The sequence below is a fragment of the Podarcis tiliguerta genome, assembly GCF_965153285.1.
Source record: "Podarcis tiliguerta genome assembly, chromosome: 4".
NCBI lineage: Eukaryota > Metazoa > Chordata > Lepidosauria > Squamata > Lacertidae > Podarcis > Podarcis tiliguerta.
In genome coordinates, this window is record NC_139537.1 from 75950648 (window position 1) to 75976470 (window position 25823).

A 25823-nucleotide genomic window follows, 5' to 3' on the forward strand; every position below is an offset into this window, starting at 1 on the left:
TGACATGGTTTTTGCAGTTCTGATTAATTTGAACCTTTTCTGGATATCAATAGACTTTTAATATATATACAGAACAACAAAAGCACTGCAGGATTTAACCCTCATTGTTTGGAGAAGGTAACGTTGCGAATTTGGTAAGCTTTTTAACCCCCCCAAAACCACTTGTTTTCAGAGTAGCTGTCAGAGTCCAGCTGAGCCCTTTGAAGATGTAGCTGGGGATGATTTGATTTCAAAATATAAACAGTTTAATTTATTAAACTGCATTAAAATGCATTAGTATCCCATGACAAAAGAATAGTAACATAAAAGTTGCTGAGATACACAGTAGTTAACTTTTTATTATTTTACACAAAAAAGCATTGGGGTATCAGTTACAGGAGGAAAAACAACGGGAGAAAAAGGCAAACCAGAAACCAAAACATGCCTAGGTAAAATGCTGGTCTCATGGTAAATAATGGGAGGGATCTCATATACCCCTTTAAAAAGTTGAAACGCAGGAGAGGGGAGAGTTGAAACACAACAGGTCAACTGACCACTTGACTGTTGAAGGATACATGGAGAATGAAATGTCCGAGGTCTGCAATAACATATTTAATCTTATAGATTTTTTAAAACAACATTTAAATATATTATGTGCTTACCATTTGCTTCCGGTTCTCTACAAGATGGATACCGATAATCCCTAGGAAGGACCCAAAACCAAGCTGTGGCAAAGAACAAAGAAACAGCAGGTCAACTTAGCTGTGTATATAAGATAGTGTCCTGGTTTGCACACCATGTTAAACCATGGTTTGTTTAACGATCATTTATTAAACCATGCTATCACTATGTGTAAACCCGGTCCAGCAGCTTAAATGTGGTTAAAGACTGCACATTACAGGTTTAAAAATACAAACAACGTTTAAAATCATATCGGAAATCACACATAGCCTGGGATTCTATCTTGTTTTACAGTTGTTCCAGGCAACTGAGCAGTATGTACAGGTTCAAGGCTTATGGCAACTGCAGCTATTAATATATAAACTATATAGGAAGGAAGAAACGTTTACTAATTACTGTAAATAAAATACCTACAATTCTGGAAACAGCGGAAAATGAGGCAGGAGTACAGAATTTACTTCCTGATTAAAATTTCTCACAAGTATGGTTGTTCCAACCTTTCACTTTGGATTTTAGCATTTTATGTGCTGCTGCACATGAGACCTTATCTTCCAACACATATATATCAATCTGAGCTTGTTCTGTATTCCCCAAGTCTGTGCAACATGCATCTATGTATGTGTAGGAAATAATGGACATTAGGCAGCTCTCTCCATGAAATATTACTCATGACAGAGATTCAGAACTGAAGATAGATGGGTTTATTAATATTCCTAACAATACTTGCAGTGGAGCCCTATATCCATCTACCAATATCTTGTTCTAATCTACTCAGGATGTGCTAGCTTGCTTGTCTTCACTTTCACACATACACATACAAACATACGTACACACACAATCAGGTTAACATTGCCTGAGCTGTCAATTCCACAAAAAAGCTTTGTTGGGCAGATAATTCTGCACAATGGTTACTTCACTGCATGGCACACACCATTGTAAATACTTGAAACCCTAAAATATAATTCCTACTTACGATTATTCCTGGATAATAACCGCCCACAGTTACATTTTCCGTTCTGGTGGTAGCTGCAAGGCCTATGGTCAGTATGAAAACAGACACTATCAAGAGGGCGATTGTGAACCATAGAGAAGTTTTCTTCCTTTTTGCAAAGTGCCCTGCGGAGCGAGGGAGGGAAATGTTGTTATAAGCACCACAGTACATATGCGCAAATCCCAAGGCGGCAGCCATGTGCTACACCTGTATCCTACTTATTAAGTTGTGGGTGAACATATCAGATGACACAATGATTTTTCAAACAGCTCTTGTTTATTCACAGGCCAGAACAGAACTGAACTGAAGGGTTCAGCCAGCCTGCTTATATAGAGCTCCACTAGAACGCAACAGTAACCATTTTCTGTAACTATCCAATCACTGAACGTCACTTTCAATCCCTTATTTGCATATGTGGACCTGAGTGAAAACTATCTACACTATCCCCCTGCTGGCCCAGGGTGAGAACTTCAGTACATAACACTACTCTCCCACAAAGGAACTAAAAATGGTGAATTAACCTTATAACCAAGCCTGTTGCGTAGGCTAAGAAACAGCAGCTTGCCTAAGGCTTTCCAGTAAGTTTCGAACAGGGACAGCTCAAGCCATTTTGCTGCCTGATCCAAAGGGCTAGTTGGCACCCCCTCCCCCATTCCATGCATCAACAGAAGTATAGTGTCCAGATCATGGGGAATGGTCTGTACCACTCTATTCTGCCTTTGCCAGACCACTCCTGGAATATTGTCTCCAATTCTGGGCACCACAATTTCAGAAGGGTGTTGACAAGGTGGAACATGTGCAGAGGAGGGCTACCAAGATGATCAAGTGTCTGGAAACCAAGCCTTATGAGGAACGGTCGAATGATCTGGGTATGTTTAGCCTGGAAAATAGGAGACTGAGAGGAGATATGATAGTTATCTTTAAATATCTCAAGGGCTTTCAAATGGAAGATGGAGCAAGCTTCTTTTCTCCTGCTCTGGAAGGTAGGACTCAAACCAAGGGCTTCAAGTTACAAGAAAGGAGATTGCCGTTAAACATCAGGAAAAACTTTCTGACAGTAAGAGCTGTTTGACAATAGAATGGTCTCCCCTGGGAGGTTGTGGACTCTCCTTCCTTGGAGGTCTTTAAGCAGAGATTGGATGGCCATCTATCATGGATGCTTTAGCTGAGATTTCTTCATTGCAGGGGGCTGAACCAGATGACCATTGGGGTCCCTTCCAACTCCACAATTTTATGATTCTGTGTGCAGACGATAACTGGATTGACAACTAAATCTTATTTCAACATGGGTGGCAAGACAGCTTTCTCCAGCGTACCTGAGAACAGCCAGCTTAAAATGCAGAGCAGTCAGCAAGGCAAAGAAAGATGTGCCGTCCAACACCCTACTGCCACTTCCCGCATCCCAGCATCTGCTACTTGAAGCAGCTGTTTCACTCTTTCTAATGGTAGGGCCAGCCCTGGTTTTATAGGTGAGCAGGGCTGGCCAAGGAGATTTTGCTGCCTGAGGCAAAATGTTCTGCCCCCACCACACTCCTGCTCCTGCGGGCACACATCTACTTCAGGGGCATCTAAAGTAGTGGCAGGAGCAGTGTGGCATGCCCACGGAGGAGAGTCCAGATCTGCCACCTGAGACAACCACTTTACCCTGCAACGTGGGTAGGCTGACCCTGTAGATGAGCATGGCTTTCAGCTCAGAGCCCAATAGCCAAGCCCAACACTCCAGAGTCAAACCAAATGTGCCAGAGAGCCATACTCAGAGTCTAGTGAAGAGCTGTTTTGTTGGGGGCCTTAGAACTGTCCCCTTTCATTGTTTCCCAGCTTAAATTACCCTTCTGAAGATGATATTAACTGAGGAGGGGATAATGTGCAAAGTTCTCTTGAATCACATGGTTTAGGTTCTGTCTACTCACCAATCCTCTCAAAGCAGAAAAACCAAAGAACCAAGAACTCTTGGAAAGAGCTTTTCAAGTAGACAATGTTCAGAGTTCCACTAAAGCACGTACACACAGTCACTGTTAGTCTGTTATGAAAAATATATATTGAGCTTCATGAGCTTAGAGAGGTTACATCCTTCCATCTTTAAGTGGCTGTTATCTTTTTATGGCTGGTCTGTATTGGGGTCTATATTTGGTATGCTCCTGATAAGTTCATGGTGATTTTTAGTAATATTTTGCATAGTTTAAAGGTAATTAAAACTCTGGGGGTTTTTTTATTCTGTGCTTAAACTTTTATTAAGATTTATTTGTGCATGCTTTTGTAAACCATTTGGAGAAGTGGGTGTAATGGGAGCGAGACAAATTGCTGCGCCAGCCTGGAGCAGGCTCCAAACCCACCTCAGGATCCAACAGATCCCAAGCTGGCTCAGCCCCAGCCTGACAGTGCTTTCCACAATGGCACCACCAGGAATACTGATGATTTCACTTGCCACCAATCCACCCGTGCATTTGTAACTGGGGAGGGGGGGGCATCTGGGGAGAGTGATCTGAAGAAGAGAATCAGAAGGCACAGGAAAGGGCTAGGCTAAAGCATTTTGTCTTCCCAGCTGCTTACCCCCTCTACAAATTATCTTCGCTTTCTCTCCTCTCCCCGCCCCCCTCTTTGAATTGACCATTAGGATTTTATTGCCTGCATCTGCATGGAACATTTAGTTAGGCTCTCTAGAAAGACAAACTGCACGCAAGAGCAGCCATGATTCAAGAGTAATCTGAAAAAGGTCTCTTTGGTATCTCATATTCGCTCTCCCCGTCTCCTCCTCTAGCACAGGGTTTTCAATGGATGATACTATTAAAAAGGAATGACATTTCTGTTCAAAGGACCAGCAGAACTGAAGCATAACTCCAAGTGTCAGGCATTTTAAAGGTCCAGGCTAGTGCTTTGAATTTGTTATCCTCCACACACAAGAGAAGAACCACACCAGAAAACAGGAGGAGTCTCTTCCTCCTGCTGCTATCTCTCCAGATTCAATATGCTTCTAGAAACCACTACATTCATATTTGGTTAAGTCCAGTATTACAGTATTTTACATCCAGGGTTACAGTATTTTATAATACACAAGTCCCTGTACACTGCCTACTTAGAGAAAAAAACATGTGTTTGTAAGCTCTAAGAAATAAGTTTTAGTATAAGTTCTATTGGATTTACTGAAGAGATGTTTTTAAAGAAAACATCCGCTGGATTTACATCAGCAGAAATCTAAGCATCTACAAACCCGTGACTAAATGTGAGTGAAAGGTACAAAAGTGGGACGCTGGATTTCAAAAGTCACTCAGGCATCTGAATTGACTGAAGTTAACGTTCTGTGCCAAAGTTGCCTTGAAATCATCTCCAACACCTTGCATGTACAAAGAGCAAGGGAATTCAAGCTGCAATCCCCTCCAATAAACCCCACAAAACTCAATATGATGGATTCTACTGTAAAATAATTGTCCTGCATGTTTTCAGCATGTCCAGAGAAAGGCGGTTGTGGTGAGTTCCTGCAGGCTAAAGCCCATGTTATCACCAACTTGAAGAAGCTTGATTTTAAAAAAAGATTTGTGCATTTTCTTTTGCAAAGAGTAGGACAGATGCATGCGTGTATTATTCTCCATAGAAGCATTACTACCCACTCGCCTTAAAGAGTAGCCACCCACCCAGAACTCACAAATTCGCCTATCATCGCAACCCTGTAATGTTCATAATTTGCGACTTAAGTTACTGCTTGCAACATTTCTAAGGCACTTTCAGCTCTATGATAAGTCAAGAAAAATCTAGGAAAAACAAGTTCTTGACCCATTACAGTGAACTTATAAATTTTGCTTGGCTACTTTGGTTGGCAAGGTAATAGAAGCACTTGGACAGTCTGCTGAAAGTCGCCATATCACAAATTTAGAAGGCAAATAATTTTGCCACCACAACTACTGATTTGAGTTTATTATAAGTCAGATAATGACACCTTAGAACACTCTGGCCCACATAGTGCGTTCATCATGGTTCAGTTTGCATGTTATGCAATACACATTTTGGGATCGTTCTCTTTTCTCATTAGAGTCGTGCAGTTTCTTTCAGTAAACAGTTCTGTCCCATCTTAACTGTTGCGCTGTGCAATACAAGTTCCTTGTCTCAGGAGTGTTTGACCACACCTCAAATAGTAATTAGATGTATCCATGGGAAAGGAGAAGAGAGATTAGGGCTGCAATCCCATGTGAGGAAACCCAACTGAACACAACAAGAGTTGTTTAAATTGCATAGGATTGTCCCATCAGAGAACACCCACCCCTTGCCTGATTATGGTTTCTAGATGGAAACGGGGACAGGGCTCCTGCAAACAGTTGTGAAGAAGTGGAAAATTTCAGCAAGCATAGCTGACTACCTGGTCTGTTTCATGGCCCAGCCAAGAGGTAGGAAACTGAATAGCTAAAGTAGTTATTCAACAAAAAGTGGAATTTCTCATGTCATTTACTGCCTTGGGAAATTATTTAGTACAGAGGTTCCCCATGGACCACTTGAAAATTGCTGAGGGTCTTGGCCAACTTGGCCCCCGTCTGTTGTATGTTGTGCTAGATACCTGTAGTATTCTGTGATAGATGCTATATGGTTTTTAATTGTATTGCTGTCTTGTTTTTTGTCGCATTTCAACCTCTTGAAAATGAGGAGTTCCTTCATACCAACAGATGTAAAGGGTTCAAAACCAAGCCTACAATGCTGTCTGGGGCATTGTGATACCTGAACAACAATGGCTGCAATCCTATATCATTCACCTTAGACTAAGCCCTTAGACTAATTCAGTGAAAGTCACATCTGAGTAAGCATGCATAGGACTGGACTCCCTAGTATATACAAACGCCATGCACAGTGAGTTAAGAAAGTGGGTATTACTTAGATAAGTAAGGTTTATTCCACTTGAGTGTAAGACTTTACAGCTTTCTAAATTGCATGGTGTTACAAAAAATGTTCTAAACATTTAATCACCGGTAACACGGTGAACCAGCTATTAAAAGAAAGAATACGTACACACAGAGAATACTATCAGTACCATGACATTCAGTATCCAAATGTTAGGTAGCAACACCAACATTTAAAGAATTGTATTTGTCCATGGGGGGGCAAGTTGTACAGGTATATTTAAAGAATGGTGCATTATACATTGCATCCTCATACTATATGTGACGGCTTAATGTGCATAGTCCACAATATGCTTTTGGAAATTGCTTCCTCTGGAAAAAATGTTTGATTTGTCCAGCACTCAGAGAAACTAATAAATAGGTGATATTGCAAACCCCAATTATGAATTTACGTGGTAGAACCTGGTTGTGTGTATTATATATGCAGATCCTTAGCTCATTAAATTTAAGAGAAGAGGGGAGAGAAACCCTGATTTTATGTTCTCAATAATTTAGCTATAGTAATACAGTATTAATGTTGACTCCATTGCTTTGGTATCAATTACTTCTCCAATAAATAATTTAATGACTGGTTAAGGTAACAGAATCCTCATTTGTCTTTATTTCAAAGTTTTAATGAAAATCTCTCTGGGCAGTAGTGTTTTTAAATATGCCACCCAAAATCAAGTGGACAAGACAACAACAAAATTAACAGGAATTATTTCTTTTATGTATTTTTTATTGTGTGTCATGATGGCAAGAATTGCTTACCTCATATTATTCAGACAAAAATCAGTATACAGTACAGGTATTTTACATTGTACTGGTTTTAATGAACGTTATGGAAGCAATAAAGTATTAGATCTGACTTTTATGTGCCATTTATATTACTTTATGAGAATACAAGTTAAGGTAGACAAGGGCAGGAAAAAGGCAAGTAAAAAATATTTTATCAAATAGGTAATCTGGGATAGCTAAAATGGAAACATAAATCCAGTTGTCATGTGAATAGCACAACTGTAGTAAGCAGAAAAGACAGAGGTTTTTTAAAAAAATAAAATAACCTTGCATCTATTAAAAACCCTCTTGCAAACAGAAGAGACCCAACACTTTATACATCAGTGTAAGAACTTAGATGGTGAGTGCTAACAGGTTTGTAGCTAAAACAGGACCACTGAAAATTAAGGATACTGTATATCAGCATGCTCAAAGGAACCCCAAAGTTTGCAGAAGTACAATTATCTAGGTGGGAAAGCTAATGGGTCAAAAAGTAATCAGTCTAATGATCAGTAGCCAGATAATAGTGTCTGTTGAGGGAAGGGACCTGGTTGGAAAGGGAATTGAATGGAGTTCCTGGAATCAGACATGGCTGGCTTAGGTCCTGAAGAGGAGAAATCCACAATGCAACATTTGTTCATGCCCCGCTTTGCATGGTCTAAACAAACAGTCCTAAAGACCCAGTGGCGTAGCATGGGTTGTCAGCACCCGGGGCAAGGCAAGTAATTTGCACCCCCTAACCCGGGGCAAGGCAAGTAATTTGCGCCCCCCCCCCCCGCTGCACTGTCCCTCCCCCAGTTAGTCCCTTGCTCTCTCTCCGCACCGCACACCTGGCACCCCCCCCTCCACAGTGGGCGGCGACCCGGCGGCTCGGATCGGATTCGCACAGCCAGCACTGCAGTGAGCGAGAGTGAGCGAGCCAGGTAGGGGCAGAGAGCTGCAAGTGCGAGCGCCCCCCCCCCAGATGTTGCTCCCGGTGCGGCCGGCCCCTCCTGCACCCCCCACACTACGCCACTGTAAAGACCTAAAGAGCCTGAAGAGCCTGGTATTTTTACCAAAAGGCTAGTATCAGTCTATCTATCTATTCTATGGCACCAGCGGACCTTCCAGAGCAGACTTTTGGGCACATGGGAGATCTGGAGGAAGGAGAAAGAGAGCCTGGAAGTCCCGTTGCACAAGCTGATCTCTGTTGCATGAGCAGAAGGAGATCATTGGATGCTGGCATTGCTTTTGTCAAAAGAATTGAGAGATCAGCGTAAAAAGATGTTGGGAAGATAGGAAACTAATATATTTGAAATAGTGGGCCATAACTCTAAACGGCTGCACGGTAACAATTCTATCACCCTGTTCTTATTTTAAACTCTTTCTTCCTTGTTCCAAATACAATGATGTCCCAGCCCTAAGTGTGCTTCCTTAGAAGAAAATTTGACTGAAATCACAGCACATATCTTCCAAATAAAGCTAAACTGCAAGGAAATTCTGCTGGTAAAATGGAAGTTGATTGTAGAAATCATAGCTTGAAACAGACTTCATTACAGTGGTACCTCGGGTTACATATGCTTCAGGTTACATACACTTCAGGTTACATACACTTCAGGTTACAGACTCCACTAACCCAGAAATAGTGCTTCTGGTTAAGAACTTTGCTTCAGGATGAGAACAGAAATCATGCTCCAGCAGCGCAGCGGCAGCAGGAGGCCCCATTAGCTAAAGTGGTGCTTCAGGTTAAGAACAGTTTCAGGTTAAGTACAGACCTCCGGAACGCATTAAGTACTTAACCTGAGGTACCACTGTAGAAGGATTCTAACAGAGAACCTTTACATTCCAAACAGTCTCTTCCCTTAAGGTTCTCAGAAGCACATTGTATCATATTTTCCAGTTTGCTATTGAACAAGGTGATAAGCTAGGACTCCTCTATGTATGCAGTAATTGAATTAACTACAGCCACCAGCAGCCCTGCACAAATGAACTAGTAAATATGCAACATTATCATTCAAGTGGATTAGCAGGAAAAGGGCAAAAATAAAAAAGGCACGATCCAGTGGTCCCTTTGGAATTCCAATTAAGAAGCTCAAAGTACAGAATTATCTCACTGAAATCAATGAGTCTTAAAAATACTTAAAGGGGGTTGTAATTGGGCTTTAAAAAAAACATATGCATGGCAATCAATAACAATCAACAATAGGATCCAGAACAAGTTCCTTGCCTCCCACTATTTTAGTCTCATGCATCTCTGTAAGTTCCCTTGCCAGATTTTTGTCCATTCTGCAAATTACGTACAATTATTATTATTTTTTATAAAGATCTGAAATGTGGTCTTCTGAACCTCCATTTCCCCCCCAGTAAACAATGTGCAGCTAAATCTATCTAAACATCATTTAGCTTCCGTTTGCCCACACAATCAGGATGATTAAAGAGTAGCAAAACCATGGGATATAAATGTTGTCAATGTATCTATTTATCACAGTTCTAGTCTTATATTTGAAACAATGAGGACAGAATCAGGATACAATAGCTATTCCACGTAAAATAATGTATGGAATAGTGTTTCCCAAAGGTAGGACAATTCAACACAATACAATTTTAAGTCAGAACAGTGTTCTTTAAGACACGGCTAAAACTAAAATACAAGATGTGCTCACACATGTCGGCTGCAATCAGAGGGACGATTCCAATTAATTGCTTTCCTTCATTGGAATGGGTGCTTCTTCTTGTTTTAAGTTTCCTAGGTAAGTGTGCATATTATTAGAAACTTTACTGCAAAAGCTAAATTCCACACAGGGCTTCCCTGATCTTTTCTTTAAATCCCATTAGGCTCCCTAAATTTCTTTTTCAAAGAGATGGGAGAAGCTGCCCAGAAAGGATAAATATTTCCTTCTATATAGGCGTGGGTACTCAGTGGTGAACGAAATGCATTCTTCACATTTTCAAAGGCACTCTTATTCTTTTGTTACTTCATAACCCTTCATACCATGATTTCAATGCCGGAAAATGCATAAGTCTTCATAGATGGGCAAGCTTCAACATAATGTGGTTTTCTGTATATGAATTGTTCCTAAAGGAGTATCTGTTCTGGACATAGAAATGCTCTCCCAAACTCCAGGCTTTTTGGACAACATGTGGAAAAATTATGAGAGAAACCATGAATCATATTGCCACTCTTCGTTTTATCTAACGCCAATCAGTATCTGAGGGCTAGCTCAAGTGTGACAAAATTCCTTTTAAAAAACACCTGAGTGTACGTTAACACAGCAAAAATTGCACATGGCCTTGGTCAACAGCAGGCACCCCCAAACTCGGCCCTCCAGATGTTTTGGGACTACAACCCCCATCATCCCTAGCTATCAGGACCAGTGGTCAGGGATGATGGGAATTGTAGTCCAAAAACATCTGGAGGGCTGAGTTTGGGGGGGCCTGGTCAACATTATGTATTCCTGGAGTGAAATTCACATGTATGAATCTGCATGGATGGGATGCTTGTGGGATATCATCTCTTTTCTGTATGGAAGTTCTTTCTTTCATCGAGGGGCAAACTCTGTCACTGAGAATCATAACATGGGACTCTTCGGTAATAAGCTGCTTGCCCCAATTGCTGTTTATACGATGATAGGCGGTAAAACAAGCACCATGTCTACACAAGATTTCGAAAGTAATTACATATATTTAATTACTACTAATTTTCAACCAGAAACCGATAACCTGCAACATTTAAGATGGATAGTTCAGATGAAAGCATGCAGCATGATTACATGGCCTTGTTTTTATCTATCTATCTATCTATCTATCTATCTAAGAATAGATTTATGTACACTGCAGTCCTCTCAGGGGGTGGAAAAAAGTTAACAGCTTGATTGCGCACCGGAGTCTCCTTAGTCCGGAGAGGGAGGCAGACAACAGATCCTTACAGAGTAACTCAGATGGCCTCCCAGTCCAGTCCCATCCCCAAAGCAATAAATTGGTTAAAGCACCATCAAAGGAACCTCTGAAATATGTATCTATCTATCTCTAAGAGAACAAGGAAGTTCGTGGTGAGCTCTGGCACCTCTTCTTCTAGAAAAACAGCACTGTATATATCTATATGATATTGGGATTGGGGGAGGAGAACAAGACATACTAATTCATTCTACTTGAACTTGTCTTTTAAGAAAGGGTTGTAGCTTGGATGATACAAAATCTGCTTTGCGTGATGAAGGTCCCCAAAATCATTCACTGGCATTTCCAGGCAAGCGTGGGAATGCCCCGCTTCCCTGCCTGAAATCCTGGAAGGCCACTGCCAGTCAACGCTAACAATACTAAGGCAGGTGGACTCAAGATCTAACTCGCTTTAAGTCAGCTTCCCACGTTGGGCTTGCAGTAGATGTGCCCAGGAGGAATGAGCTCAAAGACATGAAAGACATTAGGGAGCCTTCACTGTGCAGAATGAATCGCCCTTCCTAAGAACACGGAGAGCTCTTAAAAGCTCCGGTGGGAGGTGTTTTTGGTTTTTTTTGCAAACACTTGTTAGTCTCTCCAAAGTGGGAGAAGGTTTGGCGCAATTACCTTGGCCCTTTGGCTCCCTTGGTTTCTCCCTCCAAAGCTCAACGCGCAAGTTCTTCTGAACTCGTGTCTTCTTGGTCGTGTGAAATCTTCCCTGTGCCCAACTCAGGGGGTGGGGAGACACCCCCACTCTAGAAATTCATAGCAGGCAGAACACGAGTGAGCTGGGCTCGAGAGGATCCTTACGACGTGCTAATATTTGTGAAGGGGAGAAAAATGCAGTCTCCTCCCCCCCCCCCAATTGGAGCGGGAAATAAAATCTTATATTCCCTTCTCACTTATCCATGTGCATGCGAGGTGGTACGTCCCCCTCTGAAACTACTTGAAGCAAAAACGGCAGGTGCAGATACGTTTCCCCAGGGTGTAAAATTGTGCCGGGTACAGAAAGAAGGCGGAATAATAAGCCCACCTGCTTCTCCCTCGCTGCTTCTCCGGCTCTACTCGCCCTCAGCCCGCAAGACTTACCTGTGGGGTCCAGCACGGCCAAAGGGTCAGTCATGGAAACCGGAGCGGCGGGAGGCTGCATCCTCCGAGCGCCGCGCTCTTCGCCACACGGCGGGACGCCGAGGGCAGCATGCACGGCTCGCCTCGGGAATAAACTGGCCCCAAGGAAAGGAAGCTGGCTGGGAGGCAGGCGCCGCCGCCGCCGGAGGGCAGGACCAGAGGCGGCGCCGGAGCCCGAGGGAGGAGGAGCGAGGGAGCCAGTCGCTCTCCCCGGGGTCCTTGGGCGCTACTGGAGGGGGAGAGAGAGATCCCGCCTCGCCGCGCTGCCAGGAGGAGGGCGGCTGAGGGCTCAGGGGCAGCCCGCTCGCCTCCAGGCTCGTGCAAAGGGGAGAGGCAGCCGCCGGTCAACTTCCCGCCTTTTCTTGTGGAGCAGAGAAGATGCAGCAGAAAGCGGGATGGAACAAAAGGAATGGCGTTCCTGGGTCACATCCCACGCTAATGCTGCTTTCCCCCACGAGTATATTTGTCCTTGAACCTGAGCAATGCGTTTTGGTTGGGAGTGGGCCCCTTGCACTGCAAATGTGGTTGGTCACGGGTCATGCAAGGAGCAGCCGCCTCATCCTCTCTCTCTCTCTCTCTCTTGAACTCCTGGATTCTACCTTTGAGGGGTTTCCAGCAGTGGAGGCTCAACTGGGTGAACCTACTGTGCCACCCAAGAGGGCATGGTGGCCGCCTCCACACGCAGGCATGGCCAATCTTGGCTCTCCAGATGTTTTGGGACTACAATTCCCATCATCCCTGACCACTGGTCCTCTTAGCTAGATGGGAGTTGTAGTCCCAAAACATCTGGAGGGCCAAGTTTGGCCATCCACAGCATCACCCAGCATTTCATCTCTTGGTTGAGCAAGAGGTGGTCACTGATCACTCACCTGCCCTCTCCCCACACCCTTTTGTGGGGAGAAAACAAGAAAAAACAGGTGTCTGTCTAGCCATGTGGTGTGGAGGAACGGACTTGTTGGATCCAATCCAACAAGATCATTCAACATGATCCAATCCAACAAGATCACGATCATGCTATCCAGAAAGAAAGCCCAGGTGTGTGAGAGAGATCTGGCTTCTCCTTCCATGACCAGCTCTCTGTGACAGGTAGTCTGTGTGGTTGGGCTACAATTCCCATCATTCCCTGAGCATTGGCTCTGCTGGCTGGGTCTGAAGGAACTTCAGCATGGAGGGCACCGTGTCGGCAACTGTGTCCAGACAGAAGGCAAACAAGCAGGCAGAAACAGTTAGCCACCATTTCTCTCTAAGCAGTACCAAAGGCCCAATACCCCTTCCACACACTACTATATTACACATGCAGTTGACCTCAGCTTAATTAAGAGTACATTTTAGCCTCCATGTCAAAACCAAACAATATTTCCCCCCCTTTTTGCTTTTCCTTCATCCAAAAGGCAAATATAGTAATTAGATTGCCTAGGATTCTTAAGCCACCCTTTTCATTTTCTGTCCTGCATTAACAACCTCCACACAAGCAGCATGAGAAAATCTCGCAAGTCTTCAATGCTTCCATTCCTTATGGGAGAATGGATTCCCCCTCTTTTTTTATCCCTTAAGAAGTATTAAGATGTATGATGAGCTCACGAGCAAGATTTGAGCTATGAGTAACCGAAGAGATTAGATTATAATACAGTATCATGATTGTGATTTGATAGATAAGAAGACAGGGCACAGCAGGAGGGGAGAAACAACAACTCCATGGAAATTGGGGTGGGAAGTCGCCAAAAATAAGAGAAAAGACAAAATTTTGATTTTGCATTTTGGTTGTATATGTTAAAAAATGTTGAAATAATAAAATGTAATGGGGGGAAATGAGAGAAAAGCTCACAAGTGCACTTAATATCCTGTATCAAAAGTCATAAATAATCACAACCAACTACCAAGTATCTTGGTTTAGATTGGGGGAGGTAAACTGTGATCTCCCAGAAGTTGTCGAACTACAAGTCTCTCATCACTCCAGACCACTGGCCATGCTGGTTGGAGCTGATGGAACTTGAGAGTCCAACTTTTGGACAAGTTCCCCATCCCTCCTTTAGACATAAAAGCTCCCAGGAACGAATGAATATGGTACCCAACAAGCCAAGTTCTAGGCCAGTCCTATTCTAGAATAGTTCCTCTGCGGATGTGGCCTAGAAGGCACTGAAGTTAGGGGTGACATTTCATTTCTACAGAAGCTCTTCTGAATCATGAAAAATAAAATGTCAGCTTATCCTTTTTGCAGTAGAGAAAAAGTGCTCCAGCTTGCCCTTCTCCATCCCTGCCTGTTGCTCTTTTTAAAAAAAGGCATAATTAATTAAGCATAAAAGTAACAGCGGCTGTTAGCAGAGATAAAGGCAAACAGAAAGCAATGGTTATAGCCAGAACCTTTTTCTACAACTTCCAAATTTTCAATAGCTATGGGCAACTTTTTCCCTAAAATCTGTGAGTAGTGTTCATCTATAAGTTATCATCTATAAGTTTCTGCTTACAAGCTTGTTTGTCATTAGAAGAAACACAGATAAAGAGGAAACACAACACAACCATAAGGGTTAGAGTTGAAGAATATTAACAGGTATAAAAGAACAGTGTTGGCAGTTTTGTTCCGTAATAATTTCCACTTCGCAACACAACTAAAATGGCAGGTTACAAATTAGATTTGTGGAACCTTATCACCACAAGATTAATTTTATTGTATTTATCAGCTGCGTTCACCACCAGAAGGTACTTAAGACTATGCAAAACATATAGAGCTAAAACATAACCTATTTATCATGCTAACCCAAAACAACCAACAAAAATGAAAATTCATGCCAGCCATCAGTGATCAGATACCAGGAATGATACTGTCTTCATCTGCCAATGGAAGCTAATCAAAGAAGGGGTGTCCCTTGAAATTTAATTTTTACAGTGGGCTTATAAAAGCATCTGTTCCATTATGATGATTGTGAGCTATTCGTGTCATCTGGCTACAATGATAAGACTCGTAGAGTTGGCAGGGATCACGAGGGTCATCTAGTCCAGCCCCCTGCAATGCAGGAATCCTTTGCCCAACATGGGGCTCGAACCCACGACCTAGAGATTAAGCGTCTTATGCTCTACTGATCCAAGTTATCCACCTATGGCAAATGCAGTTTTTGCATGACTAAAGGTAAGTACAGGAGATTATCACAGTCCTAGTTCAGAAACTATAGCAATTAAAACTTTGGAACATCCCTGTAGATATTTTTTTATTATTGCTATTTAGATACCATGTTAAATATCCCATTAGAAAGAGTTGCACTTTCCCAGGTAAACAGAGCACAGCCATGGTTTGGGGTGGTGGTGGTATATTTTTGCTCAGTCTTGAAGGAGTTATGTGAACTGAAAACAAGTTGACTTTGCTTTTATTGCTTTAAAAACAGATCATCTGAAAAGGTCCGGGGTGGGGGGAGAATAATTTATTTACCTGGCTCTGTCTTGTGTGGTATAAGCAGAATTGTCTAGCATAACCACAGATAAATTTTGCAAAAGGGGGATACGAAATGGATGTGTATGAGAGAGGGGAGGGGCAATTTCCAAAGATTACGCAGAAGTTTGGGAAGGAATCACTGTGTTATGTTGCAGCAAAAACTATTGTGGTACCTTATGGATGAACAAATTTACACACCGGGCAAAAAAGACAAATAAGAGAACTATGAAGATCATAGATAAGTTATCTCGTCTTACGTTACCTATTTTGTTAGATGAAATGAGACAGCTTTTTATTGCGGGGTGGGGTGGGGTGGTGATAAACAGAAGAAAAATATGCCTGACAAATATTTAAACTGTATCTGCTGTACTTGTTAAAATGCTAATGGAAGCACACATGCATATATTAATGCAATACCAGCATTCTGGCTGCTTGGTTAAGCATATCATTTGTCTAAGAAACAGCACTGTCTGTATTGCAGCCATTCAGTTTGGCTGGCAATGTGCTCTGGCCACCATCTTTTTCTGTTCATAGTAGGAGCATTCATGTGAACATATTTTTTTTTAAAAAAGAAACTTGCTGCTGAAAATATTTCCTTATTATTCTGTACAGCAGCAGGGGTAATAAAGATCTTAAAGCTCTCGCATATGGTGAATGTATATATTTTTTAATCTTCTTATACAAGCCTGTTTTGCCAGGTATACAAACAGCTATATGTTCAATATATGCAGTCCTTATTAAGGTAAAGGTAAAGGTACCCCTGCCCGTATGGGCCAGTCTTGACAGACTCTAGGGTTGTGCGCCCATCTCACTCAAGAGGCCGGGGGCCAGCGCTGTCCGGAGACACTTCTGGGTCACGTGGCCAGCGTGACATCGCTGCTCTGGCGAGCCAGAGCCGCACACGGAAACACCATTTACCTTCCCGCTAGTAAGCGGTCCCTATTTATCTACTTGCACCCGGGAGTGCTTCCGAACTGCTAGGTTGGCAGGCCCTGGGACCGAGCAGCGGGAGCGCACCCCGCCGCGGGGATTCGAACCACCGACCTTTCGATCGGCAAGCCCTAGGCACTGAGGCTTTAGCCCACAGCGCCACCCGCAGTCCTTATTACTTGCTTCTAATTGGGACTTGACTTCATGTGAACTAGCTTGGAGTGGATTGAGGGATTTGGCATAGAACAGAAATCTGTCTATGAAATAAATAAGCAAACATAACTTCAGGACCATCAGACTACGGCAGCCTTTATATAATTTTGAATTAACTTTTGGAGGAAGCTGCCTCTACCATGCTTACTGAAATATACTCAGAGTCGCAAAGTGATTTCATGCTCTTTATTCAGCTCATAGTGGTGAGGAGGAATGAAGGAATGTCCCCTCAAAGTATCTGCTTTATATACATTCTTTACACAATGGGCTGCACATGATTGGCTAATTCCAGAATTCTACTGTAAGCCAATCAGGTTGTGGATTCACTTCTATCTGGAGCATGATTGGGTGGTTCCTGCCAACCAATCATACTGCTGCATTGTTCTAGGACCAATCAGACTGCTGCATTCTGAATCCTATTGTTCTAGGACCAATCAGACTGCTGCATTTGGATCCTATTGTTCTAGGACCAATCAGACTGCTGCAGTTTGGATCCTATTCAACTCAGTCCATAACACTTACCTGAGCAAAACTTCTTTGGCCAGCTGCATTAATTTCTTCTGTTCACTGGAAGTTATCTGAACTAGTGAATATCCCAATGCATGCTTATTTTATGATAGGACTTGTACATTGATTTTATTTTCAGGTCAGTATAGTTTAAGTATAGTTTGACACAGCTTAACGCACAGTTAGTTTGAAAATGGCTAGTTTCTCCACTGACTCCAGAATGCAGTTTTTTTTAAAAAAAATTAGTTTTACAAATTAAAATGTACATTTAAAAACATGAATAATAATAAAAATAAGCAAACAAAGATTCAACCAAATCTCTGGACTTCCCCTCCCACCCCTCCAAGGGTTCCGTCACTAGTCCTTTTCATATTTTAAGTCACTCCAATTTTTAAATACCCCATGTATCCCTAGTTCTTGTTACAAGTGTGATTCAAATCCTGCTAAGGAGCTCAATTGTTTACAGTGGTTATAAATTTTCCCCGTTCTTTATTGAAATTCTTTTCTTCCTGGTTTCTGATTCCCCCAGTCATTTTCACCATCTCTGCATAGTCCATCAGTTTGGTCTGCTATTCCTTTCTGGTGGGAACTTTTTCTTCCTTTCATCTCTGGACCAGAATGCAGTTTCGAATGCTCAGAGTAACTCTGGTGCACTGGTCATTCAAAACATCCAACAACTGGAACTTTTGGGGGACCTCACGCTCATCCTTTACCAAATAGAGAATGTATGTTCAAGGAAATTGAAATCAATGTATTTATTCCTGAGGTTGGATTAGCTCCAGCAGAAAGGGGTGGGGGTGGGGGGTTAAATACACAGAAAAATGCAAAGAAAATAATATGCTTCACCCATAATGGCATCAAATGAGATTAAGGTCTTGAACAATAAATATTTATTTGGGGAGGTTATTGTTCTGTTAGGGATGCGGGTGGCGCTGTGGGTAAAACCTCAGCGCCTAGGACTTGCCGATCGCATGGTCGGCGGTTCGAATCCCCGCAGCGGGTTGCGCTCCCGTCGTTCGGTCCCAGCGCCTGCTAACCTAGCAGTTCGAAAGCACCTTCGGGTGCAAGTAGATAAATAGGGACCGCTTACCAGCGGGAAGGTAAACGGCGTTCCGTGTGCTGCGCTGGCTCGCCAGATGCAGCTTGTCACGCTGGCCACGTGACCCGGAAGTGTCTGCGGACAGCGCTGGCTCCGGGCCTATAGAGTGAGATGAGCGCACAACCCTAGAGTCTGGCAAGACTGGCCCGTACGGGCAGGGGTACCTTTACCTTTATTGTTCTGTTAATTTATAATTTCTGTTTTCATCCACAATTTGTGTGCGAATGTTTTTAGTAACTTAAAAAAAAATTAGTTGTAAGCTTGTGGAGTTGGTTTCCCTTGGGAGGTTGTGGACTCCCCTTCCTTTTAAGCAGAGGTTGGATGGCCATCTGTCATGGATGCTTTAAGTTCAGATTCCTGCACTGCAAGGGCTAGATGACCCTTGTGGGTCCCTTTCCAACTCTTATGTTTTCATGAGTTCCCAAGGAATAATCTCAATGGGATTTGTAAAGCATATCAGTGTTAGACACTTGCTGACTTTTTTCCACCAATGATCAGAGTGAACACAAATCTGAATGGTGCTAATAATTTCTCTCTGCAAATATTTAACATAAACCTGTGTGTAGCAAAATTACTCCCATCCTTCTTTGTGGCCAGGCCACTACCTGTTCCTTCGTATGGGAGAAATAGAAGCTGGAGGCTTTCATTATGAAAATAACATTGAAGGAGGGGGAAAATTGAGCACAAGGAGATGGCTGAGGTGAAAGAAAAAGGGGGCGGGGCTTGAGTCATTAAAGCTTGCATACAAAGTAGTTATTATTTATTAATTGTGATGTGGTTATACCAGAAAATCTCAAAGGATTCGAGAGGTGACCCCTGCGATCTTTTCACAGCCTCTCCAGTGCCAACTGAGCTGATGTAAGAGCCAACTTTAAAAAGAATTAGAGGCACGACATTCATCACTCTTATAGTGGCGATTTATAACCCTTTGTTCCGACTTCCTTGTAGGTTACATAACAGTGGTTCTGCTATGGTTGTCTGGAGATGGGTTTTTTTAAATTGAATTACTCCTCCCCCTTCACTTCTCCTTGATATCTCAGAATCATATGTCTTAATTTTTCTACACTCCCCAATCTTGCCTTACTCCCCCCCCACTTATCACAGTGTAATTGTTCAGCCAGTTTCAAACCCAAGCTGTTTTTGAGATCTGTATCTAAAATAAGAGGCATACTGTTGCAACCTGCAACAAAATGTTGCAGTATATCTCCCACCCCACCCCACCCCACCGCCAGCCAGGAGCAGGAATCTTGTAGAGCTTCTCAAAAGGAAGAAGGGGCAGGGTTAGGTGGAGAAGGAAATGTCCCACCCTCCAGGGACATTTCCCTACTGCAGGGGTGGACAAGTTTTACCTCATCTGGGCCGGTTCACCCCAGTGGAGATCCCTCTGTGGGCCGGATCCCACACACTCGATTTCCGACGTCTGTGTAGATGTGATTTTCGGCACCGCGGAAGCGAGCCCCTGCACCGCGCTGCGCCAGTTTAGCGCAGCGCACAGGGACTCGCCAAATTGGTGGCTTGGTTCAGGAAGGGCTCAGGGGCCAGTTAAACAACCCCCATGGGCCACAAGTGGCCCATGGGCCTTAGGTTGCTGACCTCTACCCTACTGTGCTATCTATGAAATGTGTACACAGCTTCAAACACCAGCCATCAGAGCAAACTGAAACGCGAGTAAACAGTTATGCAGGGGTCAGCAAACTTTTTCAGTAGGGGGCCAGTCCACTGTCCCTCAGACCTTGTCAGGGGCCAGACTATATTTTTTTGGGGGGGGGGGGGGAATGTACGAATTCCTATGCCCCACAAAGAGCCCAGAGATGCATTTTAAATAAAAGCACATATTCTACTCTTTAAAAACACCAGGCAGGACCCACCAACAACCCAGAGATGCATTTTAAATATTCTACTCATGTAAAAACACGCTGATTCCCGGACCATCCACGGGCTGGATTCAGAAGGCAATTGGGCCGGATCTGGCCCCCGGGCCTTAGTTTGCCTACCCATGCAGTAATGTGTAGACAGCCTAAATTGATACTTAACAGTCTGTCAGACTTTAGTAAGCCTTCTGTTTTTCACACATAACACAGGTTGGAAGCAAGAGTTGCCCGTAGAAAAAGGCAGGATTTTAGCGAACCTGTGACTGGATGTCATGCTGCACCCCCACCCTAAGGTGGCAGCACAAGACAGTTCTGTCTTTGCTGCTCGATGTGAACCTGGAAGATACATTTCCTTTACATTTTACTATTAGTATGCAGGATAGATCCCTGCCCTGAGGAGTATACAATCTAAAATCTGACATAGGGTAAATAACAAAGGGAAGGCAGGGTAAACAGTGAAATAATACATGATTTTGCTTACTGTTGAGTACTTGTGTTACAGTCTTAGTTGTAGACATGAATTTACCGTACTTTTCCGTGTATAAGACTAGGTTTTTTGACTTTAAAATAAGGTTCAAAATCTGGAGGTGTCTTATACACGGAAAGTGCATATGCCCATTTTCTAAATTTGGGGTCCCCAAAAGTAGGGGGCATCTTATACATGGGGAAAAATATGGTAGGTACTCCAGGGTTTTCTTATCTTTCTGTCATAAGTGGCTTTCTGTCCTCACAGGTCCCCATCAGACCGTTTGTTGTTGTTTTTTAAAGCAGCAGCTCCTTCTGGCTTTTAATTAACAAACATCTGTAATTCAGCATACCTAGAAAGTTCCAAGGAACCACTTCCTTATTTTGGGTTTGATCTGTTTCAAAAATAATAGGCATCTGGCCACCTGAATTTGCTATAACAAGAAGTAAAAAATAAAAAAAGCCATTATGAATTTGTGACACAATTTATTTTAAAATTAACCAAGCTCTCCCATATAGGCACCTTCCATAATAAGATCAGATATTCATTGCTGATGCTTGTGTGGTGTAATATTACTAATCTTCATATAAATCAGGGGTGAAATAGACAACAGGAAAGTGTTTCCGAGAAGAAATGCACCTTTGTATAATAGCTCACAAAGATAGCAGAGTTATTTTTATCACATGTTGAAACACAATTCATCTTTTGTTTAATTTCTAGCTAAGTTGAACAGCCATCGTGTTTTCTTGTACTGACTTCCAGTTGTTGTTGTCTTTTCCTGCAAGTAGATAAGAAAGACTCATACTGTAGCGATTATTCATTTGACAAACCATTACAAAACCTGTTACGATGCAACTACATAACTTATCTCCCAAGAGCATGTCTAGAAGACACAAAATGAGGCGCACCATTTTCAGAGGCAGAAGTAATGGGCAAGATGGTTCTACAGAACACATGACAGCTTTTGTTATTGCATGATCTACAGATGATCCTACGTAAGTTATCACAAGACATCCAAGATACCTAGCTGTGTCCCCACAAATCCAGGACCACAAATCCCAGGACAAACTGGAACGTGTCCAGAGGAGGGCAACCAAAATGGTCAAAGGCCTGGAAACGATGCCTTATGAGGAACGGCTAAGGGAGCTGGGCATGTTTAGCCTGGAGAAGAGGAGGTTAAGGGGTGATATGATAGCCATGTTCAAATATATAAAAGGATGTCACATAGAGGAGGGAGAAAGGTTGTTTTCTGCTGCTCCAGAGAAGCGGACACGGAGCAATGGATCCAAACTACAAGAAAGAAGATTCCACCTAAACATTAGAAAGAACTTCCTGACAGTAAGAGCTGTTTGACAGTGGAATTTGCTGCCAAGGAGTGTGGTGGAGTCTCCTTCTTTGGAGGTCTTTAAGCAGAGGCTTGACAACCATATGTCAGGAGTGCTCTGATGGTGTTTCCTGCTTGGCAGGGGGTTGGACTCGATGGCCCTTGTGGTCTCTTCCCACTCTATGATTCTATGATTCTGTGTGGTGGATATTTTACTTAACAAGAAGTCTAAACTACCTGTGGGAAGTGGCTCCAACTTGCACTTGGACCATAATTTTCTATAACTACCTTATCTTGCAAGGAGGAGGGAGTTTAGAGAGAAGAATGGGATTTAGACTAACCTCCAATTCACCTGATAATGAAAATGGGGGGAAATAGATATGGAAAGACAGCTAACACAATTAGGCCATGTTCTAAAATGCTGAAGTTTAGGACATTTAGGGAAATTATGATTGGCCATGACTCACCATTTTTAATTTAGAATGAGCCACCGAGAACAGATGTCGCTCAGTTTACTTCTTCAACAGTATGTAGCCAGAAATTCCACGACCAGAGAGCACGACCACTTTAATTATTTATCTAATTACCTTCTGAAATCAGTAAAGTGAAACTCCACTGGGGTATTTGTGACTACCGAGTGCTCATTACACAAGTGACATAGCAACTTTTGTCCTGGCTGCAGGGGGGAAAAACAGATCTCAAAATTAAGAAAAGAATTGCAATTAATACTGTGAATCAAGCTTAACTTAAGATGCATTACTGTAGATTGTACAATATATATATATAGCTTAGGGCCGTATCCGTATCAGTGTTTGCAGGGCAGCGGCTGAAGAAGGAGCCAAAAGGGGTTTCTTGTGTGTGTGATTCTTGTGGCTGATTAGCTGCTTTCCCTGGTCAAAGGTCAGAGGGGGCAGTTTGAACCATCTTTTAGATTTAGGGGAGCTACTCTCAAGCCCAACGACACATTCTCAAGATGGAGGGGGAGGGAACAGCTGCAGTCGCCTGCGGTTCCTGCGCAATGTTTGCCATCTTGCCAAAGGTTGCAGGCAGCTTTACGTGCAGCAATTGCATGTTGATTGCCCTCCTAAAAGACAAAGTCCAGCAACTGGAGGAACGTGTAGCTACGCTCCAAAGAATTAGAGAGCTGGAGCTCTTCTTGGAAGCAACAGAGCACACCGTCTCCACCAAGGAGGAGACAGGGGACTCCCCTGAGGAGGCGGCTAGTTCACCAACACAGGAGCCCGATATATGGAGAAACGTGACTCAAAGAAGTAGGAGGCCCAGGGTTCGCTCTGATTGTCTAGAAATACACAATCGCTTTGAGGTCCTCTCCCCTAGCATGGAAGACGAAGAGCAGACTCCATTTGAGGATCTCTCCCTCATTACAGTCGATCACGTATATGAAGATGAGCAGCAAAGTCAGTCCTCAGGGAATGTGCAGGCGACCTTGGAATGGACCGCTCACGGAAGAACCCTGACCAAACCTAAGAGAAGGCGTGTAGTGGTGATAGGGGATTCCTTACTGAGGGGAACAGAAGCAGTGATCTGTGGGCCTGACAAGATGTCTCGGGAAGTGTGCTGTCTCCCCGGGGCCAAGATCCAAGATGTAACTGAACGACTGCAAGGAATCATAAAACCCACTGACAAATACCCCTTCCTCTTGGTTCATGTGGGAACCAATGACACTGCAAGCAATAGCCTCCAGAAGATCAAAAGAGACTACGAGGCTCTGGGCAGGAAATTGAAGCAATTAAATGCACAAATCGTCATCTCATCTGTCCTCCCAGTTGAACGACGGGGCCCAGGGAGAGAGAGGAAAATAGTGGAAGTAAACAGCTGGCTTCGCAAATGGTGTAAACAGGAACGGTTTGGATTCTTAGATCACGGACTGCAGTTTCTTGAGGATGGACTTCTGGCAAGCGATGGGCTGCACCTCACAACGGTTGGGAGGAATGTTTTTGCCAAAAAACTAAGAAACCTCATCAGGAGGGCTTTAAACTGACTAATGCGGGGGAGGGAGACAGTGCTCCTGAAGGTAGGAGTCTATTAATTGATGAAGATGATCATCCAAATGTCATAGACCAAATGGAGCAAACAGCAAGCAGACCTAGTGGTGGGAGGAAAAAATCCTTAAATAAGAGACACGGGGGAATGACTAATGGACTTCAATGTCTGTACACTAATGCACAAAGCATGGGAAATAAACAAGATGAGCTTGAGCTCTTGGTACAGCAAACTAAATATGACATAATAGGCATCACTGAAACCTGGTGGGATAAGTCCCACGATTGGAATGTAAAAATGGAGGGATACAATCTATTTCAGAGAAACAGACCAGACAAGAAAGGAGGAGGAGTGGCGTTATATGTCAGGGATGTGTATACCTGTGAAGAGATCCAAGATTTAGAACCTCAAAGCCAAAGTGAGAGCATTTGGGTCAAAATTAAGGGAGAGAAGAATAATAGTGACCTCATTGTGGGAGTTTACTATAGATCCCCAAGCCAAACGGAGGACATAGATGATGCCTTCCTGGAACAGATGGCCAAGCATGCAAAAGGAAGGGAGATAGTAGTAATGGGGGACTTCAATTACCCAGATATTTGTTGGATATCAAACTCAGCCAAGAGCATAAGGTCAAACAGATTCCTCACTGGCCTTGCAGACAACTTCATTGTCCAGAAAGTGGGAGAAGCAACAAGAGGAACAGCCATTTTAGATCTGGTCCTAACCAATGTCGATGACCTGGTTAATGGGGTAGAAGTGGAAGGATCATTAGGCGCAAGTGATCATGCTCTTCTGAAGTTTACTATACAACGGAAAGGAGCAGCCAAGCATACTAGGACTCAATTTCTTGACTTTAAGAAAGCCGACTTCATAAAACTTAGGGAAGTGCTGGGTGAGATCCCATGGACAGTAATACTAAAAGGCAAGGGAGTTCATGATGGCTGGGAGTTTGTTAAGAGGGAGATAGTAAAAGCACAACTTCAGGCAATACCAATGAGACGGAAACATGGAAGGTGCCTAAAGAAGCCAGGGTGGCTATCTAAAGAACTTTTAACTGAGTTAAGATTAAAAAAGGATGTGTACAAAAAATGGAAAAGGGGGGAAACCACCAAAGAGGAATTCAAACAAATAGCCAGCACGTGTAAACACAAAGTCAGAAAAGCTAAAGCACAGAATGAACTCAGGCTTGCTAGAGAGGTTAAAAGCAACAAAAAAGGCTTCTATGGGTATGTTCGTAGCAAAAGGAAGAACAAAGAAACAGTGGGGTCACTCAGAGGAGAAGATGGTGAAATGCAAACAGGGGACACAGAAAGGGCTGAACTCCTCAATGCCTTCTTTGCCTCAGTCTTCTCCGATAAAGAAAACAATGCCCGACCTGAAGAATTTGGAGGAAATGATTCAGCAGAGGAAACACAGCCCAGAATAACTAAGGAGATAGTACAAGAATACTTGGCTAGTTTAGATGTATTCAAGTCTCCAGGGCCAGATGAACTGCATCCAAGAGTATTAAAAGAACTGGCAGATGTGATCTCAGAACCACTGGCAGTCATCTTTGAGAATTCCTGGAGAACAGGCGAAGTCCCGGCAGACTGGAGGAGGGCAAATGTTGTCCCTATTTTCAAAAAGGGGAAAAGAGAGGACCCAAATAATTACCGCCC

The 25823-nt window shown here is 43.1% G+C and overlaps 1 protein-coding gene across 3 annotated transcripts in view; it reads right to left on the reverse strand.

Moving 5' to 3' along the window:
• Nucleotides 1–25823, reverse strand: part of TMEM255B (transmembrane protein 255B) — a 65394-nt gene that overhangs the window by 29996 nt on the left and 9575 nt on the right. The window contains exons 1-4 of one of the 3 annotated variants that reach the window (XM_083438056.1): nt 12289–12404; nt 9930–10012; nt 1634–1776; nt 642–704 (exon numbers count right to left, since the gene is read on the reverse strand). In XM_083438056.1, coding sequence (XP_083294182.1) covers nt 642–704; nt 1634–1776; nt 9930–9933 — 210 coding nt within the window. In that variant the 5' untranslated portion in view covers nt 9934–10012; nt 12289–12404. Of the gene's footprint in view, nt 1–641; nt 705–1633; nt 1777–9929; nt 10013–12288; nt 12442–25823 lie in introns of those variants that run through there. The other 2 variants (XM_083438054.1, XM_083438055.1) reach the window with 2 other exon arrangements.